General features: G+C 48.3%; 1 protein-coding gene across 1 annotated transcript; it reads left to right on the forward strand.

Moving 5' to 3' along the window:
* The first annotated feature begins 1,077 nt into the window (after window positions 1-1,077).
* On the forward strand, window positions 1,078-23,652 carry ISM2 (isthmin 2). The gene is made up of 6 exons (XM_006864787.1): window positions 1,078-1,218; window positions 13,056-13,301; window positions 18,856-19,210; window positions 21,187-21,327; window positions 21,583-21,666; window positions 23,135-23,652. The coding sequence occupies exons 1-6, from the start codon at window positions 1,078-1,080 to the stop codon at window positions 23,650-23,652; spliced, it is 1,485 nt and encodes a 494-aa protein (XP_006864849.1).
* The last annotated feature ends 4,094 nt before the right edge of the window (window positions 23,653-27,746 follow it).

Here is a 27,746-nt window from a genome sequence, read left to right on the forward strand (position 1 = left end):
GTCTTACAGTGATGGCTGGGCTTCCATGCCAGTCTGTCCAGCAGCCCCGGATCCAGTGCCTCTCAAACCTGTGAAGAAATCGGAGATGACTCAGCGTGCAGCAGTCACGACCTCTATGTGCCCACCCACACCTCTGCGATTCTTACTGCCCCTCTGGGTTGCAGGCCTCTGCCACAGCAGGGTTTTATGCCAATCCCCCTGAGGCGGGCCATGATTCTGACCCGAACATGGCCTACACGTGAGGTCCCTGTGTGAGTGTCTCGCAGGAGGGAAGGTGCAGTACTACCGTTTTATCCAGTATACACCCAGAGGCAGGACAGCCTCAACTGTGTGTCTCCAATGTCCCCCTGGGACTTTATCCTGGATCCCGAGTCTCAACTTGTTCCAGATGTTTAAAGTGCTTGAAGAACCCGGAGGGAATTTGTGTGCAGTGTGGCAGATGTTAGGTGATGTTTCCCCTGGTCCCCAACTCAAGTTGGGGTGGTGGAAAAGATTTTGGGAACCACGTCACTCCCTCAGGAGTTACTTGCAGGCCTTCCTGCCCAAGCAAACCTACCTCGATGCAAACAAATATATGCCCCAGATCTGAAGGCCCTGCCGAGTCCGTGCGCCCCTCCGTAGGGGCGCCCTTGGAGAGGGCAGAGGTGGCACCCCGCACGCCTCGCCTGGCAGGAGTCTTGAGGCCAGAAAAGTGAGCGCCGACCCACGAGCTGCAACTTCCTCCCAATAGGAATTCGCTTGCGGCGGCGACCGCGACAACAGCGGAGAACTGAGGGAGGGGAAGCAGCCAGATCAAAGAGCGCCGCCCGCTGAGCTAAGACTGACCGCAGCGATGAGGGGCCACCCGTCCCGGGAGGGCGGGCAACATCCCGGACGCTGACCCCCGCAGCTCCCCTCCCAGGGGCCAGAGCGGCAGAACAGCGGGAGGGCTAACCGCGCACCAGCCTTCGCCCCTGCGCGTCCCCCGGCGGTGGGCGGCCCCGCGTTCCCCGCCCCTTGAGGAGGCGCGGCCAGGCTCAGACTGACTCTCAGAGCGTGGCGCGGAGGCACGGGACAGAGCCGCCCTTGGAGGGAGACATGCCTCGGCTCCCGGGCCGAGCGGAGCTGCTCCTCGGTCTGGTGTTGCTGATGGCGCTGCTGGCCTCCGGCCTCGGGCTCCCCCTGAGGAAGCCGAGGGACCCTGATCCTTGGCCCAGGAGCCCCACAAGGCTGCCGGAGGTGAGCCGGGACGCGGGCAGCAGTGGCCAGAGTGAAAAGGGCTCTGGCAGGCCCAGACACCCTGGCACCGAGGGGGAGTCCCTGCACTGGCGTGACGCGAAGAAGGTGCCAGGCGTGCAGGATCTCCAGGTCCCCATTCTGCCTGCGCAGGGCCCGGCTGGGCTGTAGCCCGTCAGTCTGAGGAGAGGGTTCCCTTGTGTGCCGAGGGTAGTAGGTCGGCACATCGGAGAAGCCCGCCTCGCGCTCCGCAGCTTGTCGCCCTGAGCTAACCTCTCCTGCAGCCGCCCTTTCCCGGTGCGCGCTAGGAGAGGAACACTGCGCTTTGCGGATTCGCGGGCCTGGGCTGCTGCCGCCTTACCGGAAAGATTCGAATCGTCAAGCGACCCCGTGGGGCAGCCTCTTAATTGAAATCCGTCAAGGATTGGAGTCCCTTCAGGCAAGGCCAGATAAGCGAGGATCTCTGACGGATTGGGTGAGAGCCATCAGAGACCTTTATATTATTATGTGCTTGGAAAAGTAGAAGGGACCAGTCTGGAGGAGGTACTGAGGCACCTCTGGGTGATCTGTGGGTGGGCGTTGCGAATGTAAGCCAGAGGAGTGAGCAGGAGCTTGATCTGAGCCCCTGGAGAGAATCTGTGGTCTGTCAAACCTCGTTCTCCCATCACTGGGAGTCAACATGCCAGCCTGTTTCCCCTGGGCTGAGGTGTGCATTCACCTTCATGGGGATGGAGCCGGGGCTGTATAGGGGCAGGTCTGTGCAACAGGTGGTCCTGCCTCCTGGTTTGTCCCATGAACTGAGCTGCGATAGGAGGAGACCAGAGTCGTAGCTCCATTTTCTTGTGATGCGGGAATGCTGGAGAGGCTTGGAGAGGGCTGGAGAGCTGTTCGTGCTCTTGAGAGGAAGACAGAGACGTGTTTCAGAGAAATGTTTCTCAACTTCTTTTCATTACCACCCCAAGGAGCCTTTTGTGGGAACGAGGCGACTCTATAGAATAAGCACTGGACTGTGAACCATGAGGTCAGTGGTTCAAGCCCACCAGCCACTCCATGAGAAACGGATGAGGCTTTCTGCTCTTGCAAAGTTTTACAATCTCAGAAACCCTATACAAGGTGGCTGTGCTTTGGAACCAACTAGATAGCACTTAACACACAGGGAGCATTTTGAGGATATTGATGGTTCAGTAATGGAGCCTTGGTGACCCTGTGGGTTAAGTGTTGGGTTGCTAACTGCAAGTCAGCAGTTCAAACCCACCAGCTATTCCTGGGGAGAACAATGTTCAGTTGGTGGTTCTGCATCAGAATTCTCCCCTTCCATGTGGCAGGGAAACCCTGGTGTGCCGCTGTGAACTTAGACCTCAAGGTTCAAACTCACTGGAAACCTTATACAGGGTGGCTATGAGGTAGAACTGACCTGATAGGACTTAAGAACAACATGTCTCAGGAGACCTGGGTTTCATTTCTGGCCAGTGCATCTTAGTGCAGCCACTGACTGTTGCTGTGGTACAGTACAAGCATCAGTAGAACTTCCAGACTAAGACCAACTAGGAAGAAAGGTCTGGCCATCTACTTTAAAAAATTGACAGTATTTCATTGTTTTGTGCTTGGGATCATCATGAGTCAGGGCCAATTCCATGGCAGCTAACAACAATAATAACATGGAGCCTTTTAGTCTTTTGATCCCTTAACTACCACTCGGAATGAAATGTTAATACCACAAGTGGACTGTTTAACTGCTTATATACTTTGTAGAGTGTCATCAATCATGATAACATCTAAGATATTTGTTTTTACACACTACTCCCAAAATCAAATTCTCACCCCTGTTGAGGATGCATTTAAGTGCTTGACTGCTACTGAAAAGTGTTTCTCAACTTCTTTTCATTACCACCCCAAGGAGCCTTTTGTGGGAACGAGGTCAGCAGTTGAAGCCCACCATTCACTCCCTAGGAAAAAGATGTACAGTCTGCTTCCAAAAAGATTTACAACCTTGGAAATCCTATAGGATTGCTGAGTCCCACTCTGTGCACAACAGAACGAAACACTGCCCGGTCCTGTGCTGTCCTCACAATTGTTGTGTTTGAGCCCATTGCCCCTGTGTCAGTCCATCTAATTGGGGGTCTTCTTCTTTTTCACTGATGGTCCACTTTTCCAAACCTGAAGTGGGGAGGGGTTGTTGTTGTTAAATGCCATCAAGTCGGTTCTGACCCATAGCAACCTGGTATAGCTTTTCCGAGGAGCACCTGGTGAGCTTGAACTGCCAACCTTGCAGTTCAAACAGCTTTGCAGTCTGGTGCATTAACCCGCAGCGCCACACCAGGGAGTGGTAGGGGGGCGAGAATGCATGACCAGGGTTTCTCAATCTGAACACTGTTGTATTCTGTTGGGATAATTTCTGTTGTGGGGACTATCCTGTCTATTGTAGGCTGTTGAGCAGCATATCAGGAGTACATCCCCACACACAGTTCCAACAAACAGAAGTATCTCCAGATATTTCCAAATATTCCCTGGGGGACCCCTTCATGCTGCTTCCTCCCCACCTTCAAACCTCTGCTGTAGATGAATCCAGAGGAGCTCCACAGCCTCTGGTCAAACCCACCTCTGGTGGAAATGACAGTGGTAACAAAATTAGTTCAATGAATTTTGCTTCTACTCACTCATCATCACAAGTGATTTTTATTAGCGTACTTACAACTTTGGATTGCAATTCTTTTTAGTATGTTTGCCAAGCTTACTTCCAACAAGACCAGCCTAGAGGATGAGTTATTTCATAGTCCAAGTCACATCCAGCTCCTGAACAGGGACTGATGCAGGCTCCTCAAAAGCATATTCAGGCAAACAAATGCCATGGAGATAGAACAGGGATAGCTGGCGCCCAGGCTGGGCTTCTGGTCCCAGGAGGTCATTAGCTCATGTGTGACTCCCCTTGGAGGATTTCTTCATATTTAAATGATGTCTACAGGATGCTCTTCAGCTCTTGCACTGTTCCATGAGTCTGTGTTCTTGGTGTCAATGGATGTTGTCATTTAAGGAATCATGTTGAGAGATGCAGATTGCTCTTCAGGGCACTTGGGTGATATGTCAGAAAGAACTGACCAGCCCAAAAACCTTTAGAAAGAAGCTAAACAGCATAAAATCCTCTGGATCTACAGGTGTAGAAAGAGTAAAGGTAAGCAAGCATTCCCTGGGCCTTCAGTACACATTACTTGATGTGATATCATTTTATTAGCTCAGTATTTTGATGTGGGTTTTTGTTCCCATTTTACAGGTGGGAACATAAAGGCACAGAGAAATTAAGCCCTGCTGGGATTCGGAGCCAGATGGGTCATTACCAGCAGTTATGTTGGGGGCCCTATTTCTGCATGCCATGCCCCAGTCAGGGCTTAAACACAGTCATTAGCATTGTGACCAAAATGTGCCACCCTCTACTCTGGACAAGGCTGTCGCTGAGCCTCAGTTTACTCCGACAGTAAAATGGGAATCAGAGAACCCGTTCTGTCAGGTCGAGTGCTGGGTGGAAAAGCACGGGTGGCATCATCATTGGCAGGAGCCCGCCTGGCAGCATGCTGGTACTGGGAAGTCATATGACAGTGCCCTGCCTTAGTGCTTCCATTTTGGTCAGAAAGCTGGAAAACACCCCACAGCCTCTTTGGCCAGAATTTTGTGCACCTCATCTTGTTAGCCTCGGTTATGCATAAGGCAGCAGCTGTGGGTCCAGGAACTAACCTAAGTTACAGAGCTAGTAAGTGGTGAGCAGAGCCCAAACCCAACTCTGCTTAATTCTGAGCATGTATCCCTGGCAGATGTGGCACGCAAGGATAAGCACTGGACTGCTAACCACAAGGTCAGTGGTTCAAGCACACCAGCTACTCCTTGGAAACCCTATACAGAGTCGCTCTGAGTCAGAACTGATTTGATGGCACTTATTAACAGCAATCACCCTGGCAGGTTAAGGGAAGACCTGGAGGAGGGCTTGTGGGGGCACTGTCACAAGAATGTGATGGGGGTTAGAACTAGGAGAGAAAGGGGGAAGAAAAGACCCCGTCCAGAGCAAAGAAGAGTGAAAAAATTAAAGACTCATAGAATCAGTACATAGAACTTGTAGACCCCATAAACCTCAGCCCCCACAACCCTGAGACAGGCAGAACTAGATGGTGCCTCCCCACCACTGGAGGCCACTCTGAAAGGACTTACATGAGGAGGTCCTGGGTAGAGTGGGAGGAGAATGTGGAACAAAACTCAAAATCATAATTTTAAAAAGACCAGGCTGGTGGAACCCTCAAGACTGTGGCCCTTAGACTCTGGTTTTCACCCCCTTGGTTTAGCATTCAGCTGAACAATAGACCAGTCCACCAGGTAAATAACATCCGGGAGCTAGCACTCCCTAGACCAACCAAGACAACAAGACCAAAAGGCATCATTTGCCCAGGAGCATGCTCAGAAGTAGGAAGAGATAGGAAAGAGGGCTGAATAGAAACAGTCAACACTGGGAGGAAGTGAAAAGAGTGCTGATATTTTGTGGGGACTGCAATCAAAGTCACGTATCAAAATGTATATGAATTGTTTAATAGAAAGCAATTTGCTCTGTCAACTTTCACCCAAATCACAATGAAAAGGTTTGTTTTGCTTTTTTTAAAAAGGAGGGGAAAGAAGAACTGAGAATGGACAGATCTAGAGGTTGCAAGAAGGAGCACCGATAGCGTAGTGGTTACGAATTGGACTGCTAACTTCAAGGTCAGCAGTTCGAAACTACCATGGGAGAAAGATGAGGCTTTCTGCTCCCGTAAAGATTTATAGCCTTGGAAACCCTGTACAGTGTTGTGATGAGTTGGAACCCATTCCATAGCACACAACCACCATCATAGATACAAGAACTACCCAGGGCTAAGGGCTGCCATGTGGGTCAGAATTGGGACGCTCAAGCTGCAGTACCAGGGATTTACTTGAGATGGAAGTAAATTTCATTTACTTGAGAAGGAAACTTTTTTTTTTATATCTTCTCTCTTTTCTCTTTGTCACTGTAGGTCAAGGGTAGGGAATCTTTTTTTCTGCCAAGGGCCATTTGGATATTTATAACATCATTCATGGGCCTCACAAAATTATCGGTTAAAAACTTAGTGTGCTGTATTTGGTCAAACATTTCATAAATTCACCCCTAATGTGATGGCTGGAATCCTGGTGTGGCGCCATGGGTTAACGCGCTGGACTGCAAAGTTGGTTTGAACCACAAGGTCGTCGGCGGTTCAGGCTTACCACCCGCTCCTCGGAAACCCTATACAGGGTTGCTATGGGTTGGAACTGACTTGATGGCACTTAACAACAACAATGTGATGGTGAAGGAGCTCTGGTAGCGTAGTGGTTACGAATCAGGCTGCTAACCTCAAGTCAGAGTTCAAAACTACCAGCCGTTCCGTGGGAGAAAGATGAGGCTTTCTGCTTCCATAAAGATTTACAGCCTCAGAAACCCTATACAGGTTCTCTATGAGTCAGAACCGACTCTACGACATACCACCACCAGTGTGATGGCTGGACTTCTGGTGTGGTGCTGGGACCATGAACCACAAGGTTGGCGGTTCAAACCCACCAGCTACTCCTTGGAACTGACTTGACGGCATTCAGCACACAACAGTGTGATGGTTGGAACTGCATTTGCCTTGGCAGTGCCAGACCAAATGACGTCCCCCACCCCTGCTCTAGCTAAAGATTTGTCAATTGTCAAACTTTCTAAAAAACCAACTTCTGGTTTCTGCTCTCATCTTTGCCTATTTCCTTCCTTCTGGTAGCTTTAGGCTTAGTTTGTTCTTTTTCTAGTCCCTAGAACTAGACAGTTAGAGTACTGATTCAAGATCTCTTTTCTTTTCTAATGTAGGCATTTACTGCCTGCGTCCTGGGGTGGCTATATTCATATGAGTAAGTCGACTGTAAGTCAACATCTGTTATAAGACACAATGGACATTATTTTGTGATCAAAGGGTCAATTCATCAAGAAGATAATAATGATTATAAATGCAAGGGGACTTTCAAAAGTTTGTAGAAAAATTCCTTTGTCCTTTTTTTCCCCATTGTCTTTTCATTCCATTTTTCCTTGAGCTTTTTGAAGCCCCTTCGTACCATTACGTGCTTTTTGAAGCCCCTTAGTACATACACACTTAACACCAGAGCCCAGTGTATGTAAAGGAAGCCCTTTGTTCAGGTGTGGTCTACCTGGTAGCACAAGCGTGCTCACCAAAAGGTGGGCTGTTCAAACCTGCCAGTCTCACTACAGGAAAAAGATGAGGCATTCTGCTTCTGTAAAAATGTACAGCTTTGGCAACCCTGTGAGGAAGTTCTGCTCTGTCCTAGAGGGTCGCTATGGGTAGGGATCAACTGACAGCAATGGGGCTTTGGGTTTGGTCTGAGAGTGAAGAACTGTACACAAGAGCATGGAGCCTCACGCCTGATTCGGCATCATGCCTGGCTGTTGTTACTTGCCTTTGCATCGATGGGAGGAATCTGTCAGCACTTCAGTAATGGCTCGGACTCCTGGCGTGATGCTGTAGGATTAGCACCGGACTGCGAACCACAAGGTCAGCAGTACAAGCCCACCAGCTTCTCCTTGGAAACCTTATACAGGGTTGCTATGGGTCAGAACTAAAACAAGCAGTGATGCTCAGTCATTGTCCAGGCAGTGCCTGCAAACAGTGGCTGAATTGCTTTTGCAAGAGGGCGGGGTGGATTGAAAGGTTCCCTCCTGCCAGGAGGGTGGCACCAAGAAGCAGGTATTTTCCTAAATACCTGCTTCTTTGGCTTGGTCTTTCTGGCCCACTCAGTAAGAGCGTGTCAGAAGGGAAAGGGTCCAGTCGTGTGATGCCAAAGCCTATACCTTGACAGCTAGCTTCTTTCAACTGGACACGTCTACCCTCTAAGCCATTCTCCTCACTCTCAGAGGTTCAAGACATGGGAGGACTGAAGGAGGGGGAGAGGGAAAACAGAAATGGGGGGCTGAGGCTTGGCTGTCCCTGGCCTCCTGGATTTCAGTCTCCTAATCTCTCCTGGTGTGGCACTGTGGTGGGTTAATGCACCAGACTGCAAAGCCATTTCAACCACAAGGTCGGCGGTTCAAACTCACCAGCTGCTCCTTGGAAACCCTATACAGGGTGGCTATGGGTCAGAATCGACTCAACGGCACTTAACAACAACAACAATCTCTCATTCACATCTCCCAGGACTGCTAGGAGGATTTTCAAAGGGAAAGGTGGACATGAGAAATAGAACATTCTGCTTTAGTGTTGTGTTGCATGAATTCAGAATGCCAGGCAGTGGATTAGAAGGCATGGCCCAGGCCTGGAGTTAGCAAATCACAGGGTTAAGAAATTCTCCAGTCAGGCCAGCTGCCTCCATCCCAGCTCTGCTAACACCTAGCTGTGTGACCCCGAGCAAGTTTCTTCACTTCTCTGGCCCTTGATTGCCTTTATCTATGAAATGAAGAAGATGCCAGTCCCTACCCATAGTGCATATAAGGTGCTCTGCATGGAATTGCAGGGTCTCTTTAAGAATTTCAAGATGGAGAGCATTTAGACAAGTGTGGAGTCCCTGTAAGCACGGGGTCTTGTACGACTGAATGGGTCACAAGCTCATGAACGAAGCTGACCCTGGTGCTGGGAATAGTGTTCTTTGTGGATGTGCTTTCTTGGTTGTAGTCTCCTTACCATGAAAAGCCCTGAGGTCTCAACCATGTACCAGGGCTTTGGGGGAGATAGAACATCACATGCCAGCCAGGAGGATAGTTGAGTGGTGTAATCAGCCCTGGAGCGTGGGCCTGGCTGGGGAGGCAATGCTGGACAGTCAAAGTGACTGTGTGTCCAGCCTGGCTCTGTATGGATGGGCCTGGGGCTGCAGGGAGGGGAGGCGCTGCCTGAACCTGCCAGCTGAATTTCATTATCTGAAACAAGTCCCTGACCCCTGGGGCACAAAGCAGGGGGAATTGGGGAGTTGTAGGGAGAACTGGAACAGGTTAGCAGGCAGGCAGGCGTGCAGTGGGGGCTTGTGGGCATCAGGACTCTGTTATGTTAACTGGAAACGTATGGCCCAGGGGCTGCTTGACCAAGCCTGGGAGGGCACGTGTAGGGGTGTGTGTGTGTGGGGGGGGGGGGTGAGTGTGAGTAAGAGAGAGAGAGAGAGAGCATTTCAAAAAGATGGTGGGAAAAGAAACTAACCTTTTAATTCCATTTTTTCACAAACTTTTTGAAGGCCTCTCATATCTTGTCTCTATCTGGGAAGAAGGGAGTTGTGTATTTGTGTCCGTGTGACCCCCTCACATGAGCATAACAGTAGGAGGGAGATGGTCCCATGGCTGGGACAGGCATTCTTAAACAGACTGGAGTTTCAGAGCCTCATGGGAGTTCACCTGCTCCGAGGAGATTCTGAATCTGTTTGAGGGCTAGGGACGGGGTAAGATGTATGGAACTAACACAGGGTTTGACCCCTGGGGTGCCCCTTTTCTCACTTCTGTCCCCTGAGAATCATCTGTCACCCTCTACGTGCTTACCATGTGTAAGGCATCATTCTAACTCAACAACCCTACAGGGCAGGGCCAGCCATTTCCTCTTACAGAGGAAGTAAGGTGGCTGGAGTAACACACCAACAGATGCAGCTGATACATGCATGATTAGGAGCTTGAACCCAGGGAAGGCAGCCTTGAGCCTGAACTCTCCCACAAGTTCAACCAGCAGACAGAATGATTAAGGTAGAAGGTTTGGAAATATAGAGGGTGTTTGCCCGTGAGGGATTATTGTCATGAGCCCGTACCTGTACATGTGTGCATGCACAAATACATGGGCATTGAGAGCTGGCGGAGCAGAGTTTGAATCTTTGTCCATTACAGGTAACCTTTGAGACCTTACATAAGTTCCTTACACTGCCTGAGCCTCCAAGCTTCATCTTTAACATAGAGATACCACACTCGCCCCTCAGCATGGTCAAATCATTTATTCATTCATCAGTGATTTACTGAGCTGCTACCAGGCACCAGGCACTGTGCTTGACCCGGCAGATATGTTGTTGTTAAGTGCTGTCCAGTCAGTTCCGACTCATAGCAACCCTGTGTAGGGTTTCTGAGGTTCTAATTCTTGATTATTGCAGAAAGTCTCATCTTTCTCCCATGGAATGGCTGGTGGACCATGCGGTTATCAGTCCGATGCCCAACCCACTATGCCCCCAGCAGATACAGCCTGGCTCCAGCAGATATAACATGAACAAAATAGACAAAAATTCTTGCCTGCTTAGAACTTACATTCTAGTTGGAGTGAGTGGCAGAGGTAGGTGGGGGGCCCAGGTCTGGTACCTACGATGGGCTTAGCGGTTGGTTATAGGTTGTGACTCCGGATACTCGGCCCATGTCTCCTCAGGTGACATGTGGATTTTGTATTCATTTCCTAGGGCTGCCATAACAAACTACCACAGACGACATGGTTTTAAACAACTGAAACTTCTGAATTCAAGGTGTCAGCAGTGCCTTGCTCTCTCTGAAGGTTCTAGGGGAGGGCCCTCTCTTGTCCCTTTCAGTCTCTGATGACCCCAGGCATTCCTTGGCTAGCTACAGTACAGTGGATAGATACTGAAATATATATATATGTATATTGTTGTTATTATGTGCCGTGGAGTCGGTTCTGACTCATAGCAACCCTGTACGGGGTTTCCATTGGGCAAATCTGCTGCAAAAGAATGCTTTAAAGATGAGGACATGGAGAGAGAGAGCAGCTGAGGACTGTAGACTCATGGAAAGAGAAAGACTGAGTGCTGGCAGCTTTACAGTATGTGCCCCTTGGTTGTTTAAATTATATATTTCTGGGTGTTTTGTGTACCCACACACACACACACCGAAAAAAAGCCCCCAAAACACAGAAGGAATGGAAGCAAATACTGTTGAATGATGATGTATGGAGATATTGTAATCATTGCAATAAAATGATGCGTGTAAAACTAGTGTTCTCCCATGTAAACTATCCCTCAATTCACAATAAAAAGTTAAAAACAAACAAACAAAACCATCTTTAAAGTGTTCAAGCGCACAGCTATCATTCTGAGGGCTAAGATGTGCCTGACTAAAGTCATGATACTTTCAATCGCCTCCTATGTGTGTGAAAGCTGGACAATGAATAAAGAAGACCAATGAAGAATTGATACGTTTGAAATATGGTGTTGGCAAAGAATATTACAAGTACCATGGACTGACAGATGAACAAACAAATCTGTCTTGGAAGAAGTCCAGCCAGAAAGCACTTTGGAAGTGAGGGTGGTGAGACTTAGTCTCATGTACTTGGACATGTTATCAAGAGGGACCAGTCTCTGGAAAAAGATATCATACTGGTAAATGTTGTTGTTAAGTATTGTCAAGTCAATTCCAACTCATAGTGTCCCTGTCTAGGATTTCTAAGGAGCAGCTGGTGAGATTGAACCACTGACCTTGCAGTTCAAATTGAACATCAACCCACAGTGTCATACCAGGACTCCTATACTTGGTAGAGGGTCAGCAACAAAAGAGGGAGACACACCCCTCTACCCCATGAAATGGATTGACAAAGTGACTGCAATTTTGGAGATGGTGCAGGATCAGGCATGATTTGTTCTGTTATGCATAGGGTTGCTATGAATTGGAGGTGGCTTGGTGGCACCTAAAAACAACAACAGCACCATTGTTTGGCTGAAACTGGAGTCATGAGGGTAAGTTCAGTTTCAGGTCTGAAGGGTGATTAAGGGCCATGGTCATCCCACCAGTCTCTATCTGACCATTGTGGTTGTTGTTAAGTGCCACTGAGTCGATTACAACCCATAGCGACCCTGTATAGGGTTTCCAAGGAGCAGCTGGTGAGCTTGAACCATGGACCTTGCAGTTCAAATGATTTTGCAGTCTGACACATTAACCCACAGCACCACACCAGGACTCCTTGTCTTTTTTATGATTTTGAGATGTGTTTCAAAATTTTCTCCTACTCTATCCAGGAATGTCTAATGTGGTTCCTTTCAGTGAAGTCACAGTGTAGCTGGGCACCATCTAGTTCTTCTCATCTAAGAGTCTTGGAGGCTGAGGTTCCTGTGGTTTATTCGTCTTTTGTACTCATTGTTTCCAGATGTCTTCAGTTTTCTTCACTCGTCCTTGCTCCAGATGGGGAGCGTCTCAGTTTCTTCATCTATAAAATGAGGGCACTCTATGTTTCTTGTATGTGTAGAAATCTGGTTTAAATCCTATGTATATCTAAAAGGATTCCTGGTGGTACTGTAGGAAAAACACTGAACTGCTAACTGCAAGATCAGCAGTTCAAACCCATCAGCAAGCCACTCAAGAGAAAAAGTAGACTGTCTGCTCCCGTAAAGATGTACAGCTTTGGAAACCATATAGAGTTGCTCTGAGTCAGAATCGACCAGATTACAATGACGTATGTCTAAAGGAGTCCTGGTGGCGCTGTGAGTTAAGTGTGGGACTGATAACTGCAAGGTTGGTAGTTTAAACCCACCAGTGGTGCTTCAGGAGAAAGATGAGGCTGTCTGCTCCCATAAATATTGACAGTTTCGGAAACCCTATGGGGTAGCTCTGCTCTGCCCTATAGGCTCACAATGAGGCGGAATGGACTTTGATGGCAGTGGGTGTGGTTCTGGATGTTTACCTAAAAGCACTTTCTGGACCAGGACACTACTTGGCTGGCTGCACCCTCTCTCTGCCTCTGAGAGCATTGGAGCAGCGCTTGGTTTTCCTTTCCATGTAAAAGTCACAGGGTAAGTTTGGGATCCAAGCCAGACCCTAGGCCCCCAAGCACCCCCTGACCAGTCTCAGTTACCCCTCCTTTCTGCTCTTACTCCCTCAGATCTCAGCCTCCCTGGATCTTGGGCATCCCAAGGAAGAAGAAGAGACCCCACTGCTCCCTGAAGCCCGCCTCCTGGCAGGGTCTCACCAACACAGCCACCAGACCCTCAGTGGGTCAGCCTCCCTAAGCCCTGACGAGGCGGCTACCCCTCCTAGGATCCTGGAGGACACTCCCTTGCTGTTGGAGCTACAGAAGCTGCCGGGATTGGCCAACACAGGTTTGAGTGCCCCAAACCCCAACATCCAGGTGAGAGCTACAAAACACCTGGGGAAAGATGGGGCTTTTAACAGGAAACTAGGCAGAGGGGTGGGAGGAATTCCAGTGTATATACCCCATTGACAGTCCAGAATCTTTATTGATAATCATGCTGCCTTTTGTGTAGCATCTACAGTGTACAAAGCACTTTCACCAAGAGAAACACCAGAAGACCATGAAAGTATAAAGCATGAAATTCTAAAATTCTTTAAAAGTGTCTGTGTGTGAATAGAGGCAAATACTGTTAACCAGTGGTACATGGAGGGGATTGTAATCATTGCAATGAAACAATATGATTGGTTGAGTGCAAAGTGATGATCTGCCCTGTAAACTACCACTCAGTTCACAATAAAAACTTTAAAAAAAGAAAGAAAAAAACAACAACCCTGTGGAGTACAGCTCTACTCTGACACACATGGTTGTTGTTGTTGTTAACTGCCTACGAGTCAGTTCCGACCCATAGCAACCCTGTGTAGGGTTTCTGAGGAGCAGCTGGTGAGCTTGAACCACCAACCTTGCAGTTCAAAGCAACTTTTCAGTCCAGCGCATTAATCCACAGCAACTGGAATCAATTCAACTGCAACTAGTTTTAATCTCCAGGAGCTGAGCCTTCTCAACTACCATCTAAGCAGCCTGGATCCTCCAGTGTCTGGATGTACTAGTAGTCAGAGAAAATGTACAAAATTAAAGGAAAATGGATGGTACTTAAAAATATATTTATGTGTGTGTGTCTGTGTTGTGGTGGTAATGTGCCATTGAGTCAGTGCCCACCATGGTAACCAGATGGGACAGAGTGAAACTGTCCCATAGGGTTTCCAAGGCTATAGTCTTTACAGATGCATAGCGCTTAAACCCTACGCTAACAGGGCGCTTTCATGTGTATATGTGCAGAAATGTGCCATGTAAATGCCTTCGAGTTGGTACGGACTCATAGCGACCTTATCTACAACAGAACAAAACACTCCCCAGTCCTAGGTCAACCTCACAATCCTTACTACACTTGAGCCCATTGCAGCTACCACTGTGCCAATCTATCTCGTTGGGGGTCTTCTTTTTTGCTGACCTCCCCCTGATGTGACACTGTGGGTTAATGTGCTGGACTGAAAGGTCAGTTTAAACTATAAGGTTGTCAGTTCAAGCTCACCAGCCACTCTTCAGAAATCCTATACAGGGTCGCTATGAGTTGGAACTGACTTGATGGTACTTAAAAACAACCACTTTCCCAAACATGATGTCCTTCTCCAAGGATTGGTCCTTCCTGATCATACGTCAAAGGATGCAAGACAAAGGAGCATTCTGACTATACTTCTTCCCATTCAGATTTGTCCTTGGTACTTTAATATTCTCCATTAACACCATAACTCAAATGCATCAATTTTTCCACATTAAAAAAAAGTTATTCATTGTCCAACTTTCACAAAGCATATGAAGTTATTGAAAATACCATGGCTTGGGTCAGGTGTACCTTAGTCCTCAAACTGACATCTTTGCTCTTCAGCACTTTAAAGTGATATCGTGCAACAGATTTGCCTATTACAATATGTCATTTGATTTCTTGATGGCTGCTTCCATGAGTGTTGATGGTTAATCTGAGCAAAGTGAAGTCTTTGACAATTTCATTCTTTTCTCCATTTATTGTGATGTGATTTATTGATCCAGTGGTGAGGATTTTTGTTTTCTTTACATTGATGTGCAATCCATACTGAAGGCTATGGATACTGATCTTCATCAGTAAGTATTTTAACTCTTCTTCGCTTTCAGCAAGCAAAGTTGTATCATCTGCATATCACAGATTGTTAATGAGTCTTCCTCATTATTCATATAATCCAGCTTCTTGGATTATTTGCTCAGCATACAGACTGAATAAGTATGATGAAAGGATACAACTTTGGCTCCCACCTTTCCTAATTTTAAACCACTCTGGTGTTCCCTTGTTCTGTTTGAACAACTGCTTCTTGGTCTGTGTTCAGGGTTTTTTTTTTGTTGTTGTTGTTGTTTTTTAAGTATTTATTATGAATTGAGTGATAGTTTACATGGGAGAACGTCAGTTTTACACTCACTGTGTCATTGCAATGATTACAATCCTCTCTGCCTCCTGACCGCCAGCACACAGCCTTTCTTTTTCCATGAGTCTAGAGTCTGCAGCTGCTGTATCTCTCCATGTCCTCATCTCTGCCTCCATCTCTGGTGTCACTGCTTCTCTGGATAGGAAATCACATTCCGCTTGTGCTCTTCTCCCTTGATGGTCCTAGGGTCCTCTGTTCCTGGAATGTAAGATTAACTACTCTCCCCTTTATGTTACAAAACTTCTACCTTTACATTTGTGACAGTCGCAATTAATCATGACCACAATTACTCACTATTGAATCATAAAACTTTTATCCCCATCTCCTTTCATCCGACCTGTCTAAACAAGATGAAAACTATTCAGTGGGGATTCTACCTTCCCCCACATACTCTGAAATTAAACTCCTTCTTGAAAACTTATATGCTAGTTACTTTGTGCCTTTATTGTTATTGTTGTTATGTGCTGTGGAGTCGGTTCCGACTCATAGTGACCCTGTATGGGGTTTCCGAAGCTGTAAATCTTTTTGTTGTTGTAGTTGTTTAATGTTTTATTGTGAACTATGTGATAGTTTACATGGGAGAGCATTAGCTTTACATTCATCCTCCTGTATATCGTTTCACTGCCATAGTTACAATCCCCTCCATGCATCATCAACCAACCAAAGGGTATCTATACCCAGCAAGCCTGCCTCCGCCATCCCCCACCCTCAGTCATCAGCACACAGCCCCTCTCCCTCTTTGGGTCTAAAGTCCCCAGCTGCTCCATCTCTCCATGTCATCGTCTTTGCCTCCATCTCTGGCATCACTGTTTCTCTGGATAGGGTCTCCCACTCCGCTCTTCTCCCTTGATGGGTCCAGGGACCTCAGCTCCTGGACCACATAGTCAATCACTCCCCTCCTTTTGCTACAAAACATCCACCTTTACATTTCCAAGCTTCAAAGTCAGTCCTGATAAGTATTCACCATTGTACCACAAGGGACCTATCCCCCCATCTCCTTTCATTAGCCTCGCCCAGACAGATTGGATACTACTCAGTGGAAATTCCACCTAGGCTCCCTCTTGAAAGCTTGTAAACCAGTCACTTCTTGACTTTGTAGCCCCCATTTTGGGTAGCCAATGTCCAAATTGTCCATCCTTGTCTACTCTGTGTATAGAGGGGGTGGGAATGATCCTCGCTGTAAAGAATTTGTTCCCTCTTTTGAGCTACTGCATCCATAGGTGTAGGTCAAGTTCATCAAATTGTATCATATTACTCTTTTTTTTCCTCTTCTTTCTTCTTCTAGTTGAGCTCTGATCATCTAGTCATTGAAGCCAGGTCGAGTGGGTATTATCTGCAAGTGTGGGTGTTCTTGTGCATATGCCCTCTCTTCTTATCAGCTGGATGCTTAACTCTCCACTCTAGTCCTCTGTGGCTATGTCACTGACTCTGGGCTCAAGAGTCCCTAGGTCTTGCCACACTGCTGGCCAACCAGGTCTCCACCCAGATTCACAGGAGTCTGTTGAACACTGTAGGGCTTAGCTCGCAGCTTCATTCCAGGCTGTAAATCTTTACAGAAGCAGAAAGCCTCATCATTCTCCCATGGAACAGTAGCCTCCCCCCCGCCCCCCCAGCATTTTAGGTGGCCAATATCTAACTTGCCTGTCCCTATTAGCTCTGTATTCAAAGGGGATAGGTTGAAAACTCCTTCCCTCTCAGTTGGTATTTTGAGCTACTACTTCCTTAAGTATAGGTCAAGTTTATGTATAGGTTCTTTATGAGCACAATTAAGTGTTCAGGAATACTAATACTTCACAATGTTCCACACAATCAAAAGCCTTGTAGAGTCAATAAAGCAAAGGAAAACATCTTTCTGGTATTTTCTGTTTTCAGCCAAGATCCATCAGACATCAGAAATGTCATTCCACGGCCTCTTCTGAATCCATCTTGAACCTCTGGAAGTTCATTGTCAGTGTATTGTTGCAGTCATTTTTGAATTATCTTTAGCAAAATTTTATTTGCATGGGAAATTAATGATATTGTCCTATGATTTCCACATTCCATTGTATCACCTCTTTTTGGAATGGGCACAAATATGGATCTATTCCAATCAGTTGGCCAGGTAATTGTATTCTAAATTTCTTGGCAAAGATAAGTGAGTGCCTCCAGTGCTGAATCGGTTTGTTAAAAGATTTCAATTTTGCCAAATGAGGCTTGAATATTTTCTTCAGTTCTTTCAGTTTGAGAAATGCTGAATGTGTTCTTCCCTTTCGGTTTTCTAACTCCAGGTCTTTGCACATTTCATTATTATATTTGACTTTGTCTTCTCAAGCTGCACTTTGAAAATTTTCTATTCAGCTCTTATCCCTCCTCATTTCTTCCATTTGTTTTAGCGCTCTGTGCTGGAGAGCAAGTTCCAAGAGTCTCTTCTGACATCCATTTTGGTCTTTTTCTTCTTTCTTGTTTTCTTAATGACCTTGTGCTTTTCTTCCTGTATGATGTTCTTGATGTCATCCCACAATTCTTCTGATCTTTGGTCATTAGTGTCTAATTCATCAAATATTTCCTTGAGATGATCTCTAAATTCAGGTGGGATATGTTCAAAGTCACATTTTAGCTCTCATGGACTTGTTTTAATTTTCTTTAGCTTCAGCCTGAATTTGCATATGAGCAGTTGATGGTCTGATCCACAGTCTACCCCTGGCCTTGTTTTGACTGGTGATATGGAGCTTTTCCACCATCTCTTTCCACATACGTAGTCAATTTGATTTCTGTGTATTCCCTCTGGTGAAGTCCATGTATTGTCATCTTTCATGTTGTTTAAAAAGGATATTTGCAAAGAATAAGTCTTTGGTCTTGCAAAATTCTATCATGCAATTTCCAGTATCATTTTTATCACCAAGGCCATATTTTCCAATGATTGTTCCTTCCTCTTTGTTTCCACCCTTTGCATTACAATCACCAGAGATAGAATAATAGGTGATTTTCATGTCTTTCATAATATATCTGTTTTCCCCAAATGTGGTACAAAGACTTCTTAATATATAATAACTAAAGCCTGTGTTTTTAATGTACACCTTCACATAAATGATTTGATTTATTCCCGGTCTATAAATGTGATGAGTGAGAGCCCCTCTCCAGGACTGCAGTGTTGATTTGACATCCAGTCATTCACATTGTCTTCCTCCTCAGATGAAGAAAGAGAGGCCCAGCTGAGCCAGAAGTCCACACCAGCTTCTCCCCTTCCCATGCATCTTCTCTAAACCAGGGCTGCATGGTAGAACCAGCGTACCTAGCACCAGCCAGGCCATATCTGGGATGGGGCCTGGGAGTCAGGGAGTCAGGATTGCTTTTACAAGTATCTTTGGGTGATTCTAATGCACAGCTGTGTCCCACGAGCTTTGGGGGACCAAGAAGATTGGCCAAGATACAGCAGCTTCCACTCCTTGTCTCCGTCTCACCCTGCCTCACTGGCCAGCCTGGTGTCTGTCCCCATGCAGGTGACCATTGAGGTGGTGGAGGACCCCCAGGCCGAAGTGGAGATGGACCTGTTGGCAGGTTCCAACCAACGCTGGACCCAGGGCACCCCCAGCTGGCTGCCTACCAAGGAGCTCTTCTGGCCCCTTTTCTGGGGCTATGTGGAGGGTGAGGATGTGGGGACCAGCCTCAAGGGCAGAGCCTCAGAGGAGAAGGCGGTGGATAATCCTGCAGAGTACAGCGAGGGTGAGGGCCAGGAGGATGAAGAAGATGATGATGAGGATTCAGAGGAGCCTGGGTTCAGTGGGGCTGCAAGCATCTGGGACCAGGGCTGGCTGGCCCTCGAAGACTGGACATTCAAAGAGACTGACAGCTATGGTAAGCACTCCCATCTTGGCATTCCCTGGCTGCTACCCCTTGAGATCCTGAATGAAAGTGGGGATAGGGAGAGGACTGAGGGCTTCCTGGTCAGGGACAGCTAGGAAAGTCAGGGGTTTAGACCCTGTACAAACATTATCATCATCAAAATAGCAACAATACCATTAGCATTCAAAATCGGTTGCTGTTGTTAATACCTGGCCCTTGCAACAGTCCTAAGCAAAGCAGACACTTCTTAATATTATATATGTTGTGTTGTCAGGTGCCACTGAGTCAGGTCTCATTCATAGTGACCCTGTATAGGGTTTCTGAGGAACAGTTAGGTATATCTATTGGTGGTGGTGGTGGTTATATGCCGTAGACTCGGTTCTGACTCATAGCAACCCTGTACAGGGTTTCCGAGGCTGTAAATCTTTACAGGAGCAGAAAGCCTCATCTTTCTTCTGCGAACAGCTGGTAGTTTCAAACTGCTGACCTTGAGGTTAGCAGCCCGACTCATAACCACTATGCTACCAGAGCTCCTTGGCTATATCTATTAGCTAACAACAAACTAAGAAATCTAGACCCCAGCACTCAGAACTGACCCTATCTCTAGATTCTGTGGATTTGAATCCTGGCTCTGCTGCTTACCAGCTGAGTGGTCGTCACATTTCTGTGCTTCAGTCCTTCCTCTATAAAATGGGGACTGATACGACCCTTACTTCATAGGGCTGTTGTTGTTGTTGTTGTTGTTATGTGCCGTCGAGTTGGTTCTGACCCATAGCAACCCTGTATACAATTTCCAAGGAGCAGCTGGTGAGCTTGAACCGCCACCCTTGCAGTTCAAACGGGTTTGCAGTCTGGTGCATTAACCCACAGCTCCATACCAGGACTCCATTCATAGGGCTGTAGGGAGTATTAAATGACTTAATACATGTATAGTGCTTGGCATATAGTAAAAGCATGATATAAGGCTTTGCTAATTTTCTTAGAAAACAACATGGCAACAGAACAGACTGTTCAGGAAGTAAAATATCACCCAAAGCCTGCCAGCCCTTCATGATGGTGACTTTTACCTTTGCATGTGTGGTTCAGATTTTTCGGGGTGCACACATGTTTCCTGCACAGTTGTAGCTGTTTTCTCTGGAGCCCCCTCATTGGACTGAGATGCCTGTGTGCTTAAGTCTAAGTTGTGGGGGGCTTTCCCCCAATCATCCAAAAAAGAAAAAAAATCTAACACAATTTTCATAACTTTAAGTTTCTCTCCCATTTGTGTTCCTTAAAGTCTTGGTTCTGGCTGATTCTGGCCTGCCGGGAGGCCAGCAGGGTGGGTATTTATTGGTGATTTTAGGGGTGGGTAACACAGTATGCATGGGTTTCAGACTCTGCATAGCCAGAGCACTTGGGTGCTTGGTCCTTAATGTGGTCAGCAGCTGTTGTTATTGTTAAGTGCCATCAAGTTGGCTCCAACCCATAGCGACCCTGTATAGGGTTTCAAAGGAGTGGTTTGTGAGCTTGAATCACCAACCTTGTGGTTCAAACTGACTTTGCAGTTCTGCACATTACCCACAGTGCCACACTGGGTCAGCATAGCATTTGTTAACCTCTTCAGTTCCAGGGACGTATCATTAATTTTGGTTCAGATTGGCATAAAAAACTATAGCTCAGAGAGGTGTAGGGAGACTCGTCCAAAGGCCACACACCTGGGCCCTGCTGGCTTCTAGCCCTCGATACCCTTCATTGCTGTGTGGGCACAGAGCCGGTGATTGAGGGTTGTATTGTCTCTGTAGGCCACCTTGTACACTTGCACAGGTTGTTCATGTCACAGATCTGTTCAGCTGGGGTGGGTAGGTGGGGGCTGAAATCCAGCCGTGCATCGTTCACTCAAGTGGGCACCGCAGCACTGTGTCCTGAAGACCGGGTGCCACGTTTGAATTTGCACAAATGCTCCCTTGTGGGCTGTGCTCACTCACTCCTGGCTTCCTGCCTCAATCCAGACTACGAGCCTCAAGGGGAGTGGAGCCCTTGGTCTCCGTGCAGCAGGAGCTGTGGCAGTGGCAGCCAGAGGAGGACTAGGCCCTGTGGTTACGCCTGCACTGCCACTGAGTCCCGGGCCTGCGACCTTCCCCTGTGTCCGGGTGACATGAGTCCAGTGTCTGCACAGCGAGTGGCTGGTATGGCTGAGATTCTTGACTTGGCCCTTTGGGAAGTGGGCACCTAAGGCTTGTGTGAAGGGTATACGGGAGAGGGGATGCAGGAAGCTCATCAAGATGGTGGTCCTTTGTGGTCCCAGGCTTGTAGGCCTCCAAGAACCTGGTGAGGGCTGGGCCTCCCCATCAGGAGCACAGAGATGCCTTTGGGTGCCGCCATCCTGGCCTCCTTTCTTCCCAAAGGTGCCGAGAATGAGGACACAGTGGGCTTCCCCAGGGAGGGATGGCAGCCCCTGGACCACAATGCTACAGATGTGCTTAGCCCAGGTGAGTTAGGGGCTAGGCATTGACAGGGTGGCTATGGGGAGACCCTCGTCAGGAGGGTGGAGAGTTCATCTTCCAGCAAGAAGAGGGTTTGGTACAATGAGTGGAGCCAAAGCACCTGAAGATTATCTAGTGGCGTGGAACCTTCCTGGCAGGCTGGATGGCTAGGACATTCTGGTTCCACTCCCTGATCACTATTTGGAGGCTCCTGGTCAGTTTCTGTCTGGGGAGGGGGAGGCAGTGCTGTGTGTCAGAAGCAGATCAGGGTCCTGAACTCCTGATTCCAGGCAGCTTGGAGCAAGGCAGGCTTTCCCCAGCACACTCTCTACCCACACCTTGAGAGGAAGGCAGGCTACCAGTAGCCCCACTTTGTGCATGAAGCCCATGCTCAACACAGCAGACCTTAGGGAGCCAGGAAGGCCCCCCACCACTCTGGGGCTGAGGAGTCTCAGAAGACCGAGGTCTGGCTCCGTCCCTTATGGAGCTCACTGGAACACTGAGCTGTCCAAAAGGTCTGGCAGCAAAGAGGCCATAGTCCCCAAGGAGGGAGGGGTGGTGTGTGGACAGGGAGGCACAGAGGGCAGAGCAGCTTGCCCAAGAAAGAATGAGGTATGGGCCATTGAGGTGTGGGGTAAGAATGAGAATGGACCTGTGTTAAATTGCCGCACCACTGCCTATGACAAACCAAACCCAGGGCCAGCAAGTCATTCTGAATCATAAAAATTGCTTCTGCACAATCATCCCAGATCTTCCCCAACATCCAGCACTCAGGTAAGGGGAAGGATAGGAGATTGGGGGTGGGAGGTTGAGGAGTCATTGCTTGTTGTTAAGTGCTGTGGAGTCGGTTCTGACTCATAGCGAACCTGTACAGGGTTTCTGAGGCTATAAATCTTTACTGGAGCAGAAAGCCTCATCTTTCTCCCACAGAACAGCTGGTAGTTTTGAACTGCTGACCTTGCGGTTCACAGCCTGATTCGCAACCACTATGCTACCAGAGCTCTTGGGCGTCATTAATTAGGGGGGTACTTAATACCTGATAATGGTGGGACGTATACACCATGATTGTTAAGTGCCAAGGAATCGGTTCTCACCCGAACACCATCAGTATCTCTGAACCGTGCATGTGGAAATTGATGAGTTGGCAAATGTTTTGTTACATGTATTTTTATCACAATTTTAAAAATGAGAAAGCAAACAAGGTTAACACCCGGCCCAGCAGCAGACCTCCAGGCCCCGCCTTTTCCCTCATCCTTTCTGAGCCACAGCTTCTAGCTTCAGGTTGTGTGGGTGCTGTGTGGTCTGTCAGGGGGTGGGGGTCACGGTAGACTTCCCCCGCCCTGATGTGGGTCCCCTTTGCACCAAATGGGTCCTGGATCTTCCCTCGCTGGATGTTGCCCCTGACTCGGTCCCACCTCCCACTTCTCCAAGGGCCTGACGGGCTCCCCTCTGCCCCCTACCCTACCCTCTGCAGATGTGGACAGCTGTGAGAAGTGGCTGAACTGCAAGAGCGACTTCCTCGCCAGGTACCTGAGCCAGGTGCTGCGGGACCTGCCCAGCTGCCCGTGCGCATACCCGCGGGAGGCCGTGTCCCACGCGGTGAGCCTGCGGGACGAGCGCCAGGGCCGCAGCTTTAGGTGGCGGGACGCCAGCGGGCCCCGCGAGCGCCTGGACGTGTACCAGCCGCTGGCGCGCTTCTGCCTGCGCTCGGTGCTGTCGGGGCAGAGCAGTACCCTGGCCGTCCAGCACTGCTGCTACGACCAGGGCAGCCGGCTCCTGACCCGCGGCAAGGGCGCCGGCACGCCCGACCTGGTCAGCACCGATTTCTCCCCGGAGCTGCACTTCAAAGTGGACACGCTGCCCTGGATCCTGTGTAAGGGGGACTGGAGCCGCTACCATGCCGTGCGGCCCCCCAACAACGGCCGGGCCTGCGCCGACAACCCACCCGAGGAGGAGTACCTGGCTCAGTTGCAGGAGGTCAAGGAGTACTAATGAGGGGGTTGCAGGACTGCGACCCCAGAAAGGCCGTGAGGGGACGTTCCCGGTAGGTCCCTGGCCCCTGCGCAGACTGGGAGTGCAAAAGCCCGAACGCCTGTGGTCTGCTGCTGCTCCCGGCTTCAAACCAGTTCACTTCGGTTGCCCGCACCCATTCCCCACCTCGAATTTGTCTCTCCATCCGGGATACACTGACTCAGCATCTCCAGCTGAACATGACTTCTGTGCATGTAAGCTTCTGCGCTGCGTCATGCCCTCTACCTACCAACCTGAGACCGATTGGGTACTTCAGGTGCTAGGTGGGTGGAGGTTGTTCGGCCCGAGGTCTCTGGAGGTGCAGTGGAGATGTAGGCCTGTGTGGGAGTCCTGAGGGGGCCTCCCTCCCCTACCCGCCTGGCTGCTCGCTTGTCCTCCAGGCTCCCTTTGCACATGGGTGGGAGCCCTCTCCTGGCCCAGCCCCTCCCCCTGTCCCTACTTCTGCCGCAGGGCTTCACAGCAATCACTCAACCCCTACCCCTGCTGGCAACCTGAAGGAGGGCACAGGGATACAAAAGGGTCAGTCTTTAATACCACCCGCAGATGTCTTTTACCAGGATGCTACCATCTTGGTGATCCAACTTGTCTCTGGAGTGCCCTGGCTTGCCCCTCCTCAGGAGCCTGCCCAGGGCAGAGGACCCAGGTGCTTTGAACACTCCCAGGAGGGCCAGACTTAACTCTGAGATGCCTTTCTAGTGGGTACCACTTGAGGCTGGGACTGGCAGCTATCAATGTGGCCTAAGGGGGCAGCTTGGTCTAGATGGGTTCCAGGCAGGGAGTGGGTCACCTGATTCTAGTCCCTTTCCTTTGTCCAGCCCTTTTCTTTTCTGCCCAGATGATGGTGGGAATGTGGCTGTTTATAGCAGGTGGGCTTAGGGTGGGTTCTGCAGGATGTTTCATGTGCCTGTGGGGTGTTGGTGAAACAATGAGCCTTGATTTTTAGCATTTGGTGATTTTTGTGGTGTAAATACACCCCCTCATGACTCATTTCATGCTCTCAACATGTCTCTGGATAAAACTGTGACTTAGGAGAGCATCCAGCTCTTCCAGGTCACCTTGTGTCTCTCCCCTGCCTCCTCTCCCCTCTTCATACCTCACTTCCTTCCCTTCTGTGGGGTTGAAATGTTGGGGTCCCAACTGCAGTCCTAGCACCTAGCCACCTGCCCTGAAGTGCTCTGGGGCCCTCAGAATAAAGCACTTTATTTTTAAATTCTGTCTAATGAAGCAGCGAGCACAAGCAGGGACCGGGGGTGTTGGGAGCCTTTGCTTACAACTTAAGTCAAGTTCACGCAGGCTAACGCACATTGTCAGGTGATGTTCAATCAACTGAGATTCATGACAGCCACATGTGTGCAGAGTAGAAGTGTGCTCCACAGGCTCACAGCTGAGACCCCGAGAATCAAAGGTTAGACGTCTGACCCTCAGCCATCCCTACTCACACTTGGATAAAGTCTAGGCATGAAGAAGAGTTGGCTGCACCTCAGAAGCATGCTCACTCGTAAGCTTTGGTTAGAGATGTCAACTGCATTTAGATCCTCAAGGAAGTGGCCCCATTTCCCTGCAAGTAACCTGCTGCAGGGGGATCCCACACAAAGAACTCCACCTGTGAAGTGACACAGATGGACCTGTTCCTTACCGTTGTCAGTACCCTTACCAGACTTCGGGCATTTGGGGAAGGACAGACACACATGAGGAAGGTATATCCTTAAGTGTTGTCCAGAGCTGCCACCTGGAGAAGCTGAGCACCAGATGTGTCCTCCTTTGATTACCGCCACACCCAGAAACAAGTTTATTGATCAGGGATTAGACCAGAGTCTAAAAATACTCTAGTGCAACTGGAATATTACAGGGTTCCAGAGGGCAGGAACTGAGACCACGAGATCGGAGCCAGTTCACAACCCTCTCTCTCGTCTAGGAAGTCAACAAGATTGGCACAAGTACCTTTTAATTATTTTTAGTCAAAGTCTTTTTCTTCTTTTAATAAAAAGATAGAGACATCCCAAAGTCGATTTTCACACAAACTGCCAAGTCCTCTTCTTTCCACATTACTTACCTTGGCATTTATACACGCTGTCTAAATTTAATCTAGACCTACCGGTGTCTATTACCCAAACTGAATTTAGCCAGCCCCCTTTTAATCTGCAAGATAAGTGACATACTAAATTGCTGCCATGTGAGGCCACAGATGAACGAAATGAAAGAAAAGGGGGCTGGGGAGTAGGTCAGCTATAAAATGGTATTTATTCAAGCTCTACAAAGGAGAAAGAGGCTCTGTGCAGGTGCCTGCAGGCTTAAGGAACACCTGTGTGTGAGGAGGCGCACTGATGGAAGGGTCACTGAACCTGTGAAACGCAGGATTTGTGGAGCGGGTAGAATCAGAGCCCAGGAAGGGGCCTAGGGAACCAGAGAGGGCCCTCCTCCCCATTCTGGTCCATTGTCAGCCCCGTCACGGATTTACTAGGTGCCTTTCCTATCCCAGACACTGAGATGGGAGACTCTTTCAGGCCTAGTACTGAGTACCGCCACTCTGTACCTAACTTAACATCTGCTGCCCTAGCCACCAAGATGGTTTTGCCCAATTTTTCCTTCTTTGGTTTGATTTGTAAAGTGTTCTGTTGTTGTTAAGTGCCATCAAGTCGGTCCTGACCCATAGCGACCCTGAATAGGGTTTCCAAGGAGTGGCTGGTGAGCTTGAACCACAGACCTTGCGGTTCAAGCCAACTTTGCAGTCCAGCACATTAACCCACAGTGCTATACCAGGACTCTGTAAAGGGTTCTAGGTTAGACCATAACCAAAAAACCAAACCTGATACTGTTGAGCTGGTTTCTACTCACAGCCACCTGTTAGGACAGAATAGAAAACGCACAGGGTTTCCTAGGTCGTCAGTCTTTATAGAAGCAGACTGCTCCATCTTTCTTCCAAGGAGCAGCTGGTGGGTTCAAACCACTGACTTTCTGGTTTGCAGTTGAGTACTTAACCACTTGTGCAATCAGGTCTCATTTTACATTAAGCACACCTATCTAATTGAATTCTTACTAGGATTTAAAATAGGAGTCCCCGGGTGGTGTAAATGGCTAAGCATTAGTCTACTAAATTAAAGTTGGTGCTTCAAACCTACCTGTGTTTTAAGTGCCATTGAGTCGGTTCCGACCCATAGCGACCCTGTATAAGGTTTCCTAGGAGCAACTGGTGAGCTTGAACCGCCAACCTTGCAGTTCAAATGGCTTTGTAGTCTGGCGCATTAGCCCACAGCCCCACACCAGGACTCCAAAAGCACCTGGGAAGTAAGGCCTGGCAATCTGCTGCCAAAAGATCACAGCTTTAACAAGCCAACCGAGCAGTTCTATCCTACTTACATGGGGTCGCCAAGAGTTAGAATCAACTCAACAGCAGCTAACACAATGTAAATTAACCAGCAACCAGACCCTGCTGGTCTCCCTCTGCCTCTGAAAAGACAGCATGTTTCAGCTCCTTTGCCTCATTTTTCACAAACTGTGTTGATTTGGCTGTTCTCCTAAATTAGGTTTTCAAAAACCTAATGTGGTGCTTCTCAAAATGCGTTCTTCCTTTCTTTTTTATTTAAACATTTTATTGTGAATTGAGTGAAGGTTTACAGTACAGAGCAGATCATCAGTTTTACATTCAACAAATCACATTATTTTGCTTCACTACATGGTTGCAATCCCCTCCATGCACCAACAGTTAACAGCATTTACCTCTATTCACTTTAACCATCGCATTCTTCCCTGTGTCTCCCACCACCCCATCTTTCCTCTGCCAACCTCCCTCTGTGTATTGCCTGCCCAATCACCCATGTCAACACGTGTCTACCCTCTATCACATGTATCATTGAAACACATTCTTGACTGTCACATCACCTAGGATATGTACTAAAACGTAAGTTCATGGGTCAAAGCCCGTAGGTTCCTTCGCTAGTCTACTAGCCAAAACTTGGTGGTTCCAAGTAGGATCTTTGGAAGTAAGACTTTGGCCTAGGATCTGCAATTTGGCTAATTTCAAAACAATTCTGTCTCAAGGGAAAACATTTGGACTT

This window comes from Chrysochloris asiatica, unplaced genomic scaffold, assembly GCF_000296735.1.
Source record: "Chrysochloris asiatica unplaced genomic scaffold, ChrAsi1.0 scaffold00070, whole genome shotgun sequence".
In the NCBI taxonomy this organism is placed as follows: domain Eukaryota; kingdom Metazoa; phylum Chordata; class Mammalia; order Afrosoricida; family Chrysochloridae; genus Chrysochloris; species Chrysochloris asiatica.

Bases quoted from the DNA above. Each gene is read 5' to 3' on its own strand.
- ISM2 (XM_006864787.1), top strand. From the start codon at position 1,078: ATGCCTCGGCTCCCGGGCCGAGCGGAGCTGCTCCTCGGTCTGGTGTTG. The intron at 19,211-21,186 runs GTAAGCACTCCC...GCCTCAATCCAG, and splicing joins CAAAGAGACTGACAGCTATG to ACTACGAGCCTCAAGGGGAG. The intron at 21,667-23,134 runs GTGAGTTAGGGG...TACCCTCTGCAG, and splicing joins TACAGATGTGCTTAGCCCAG to ATGTGGACAGCTGTGAGAAG.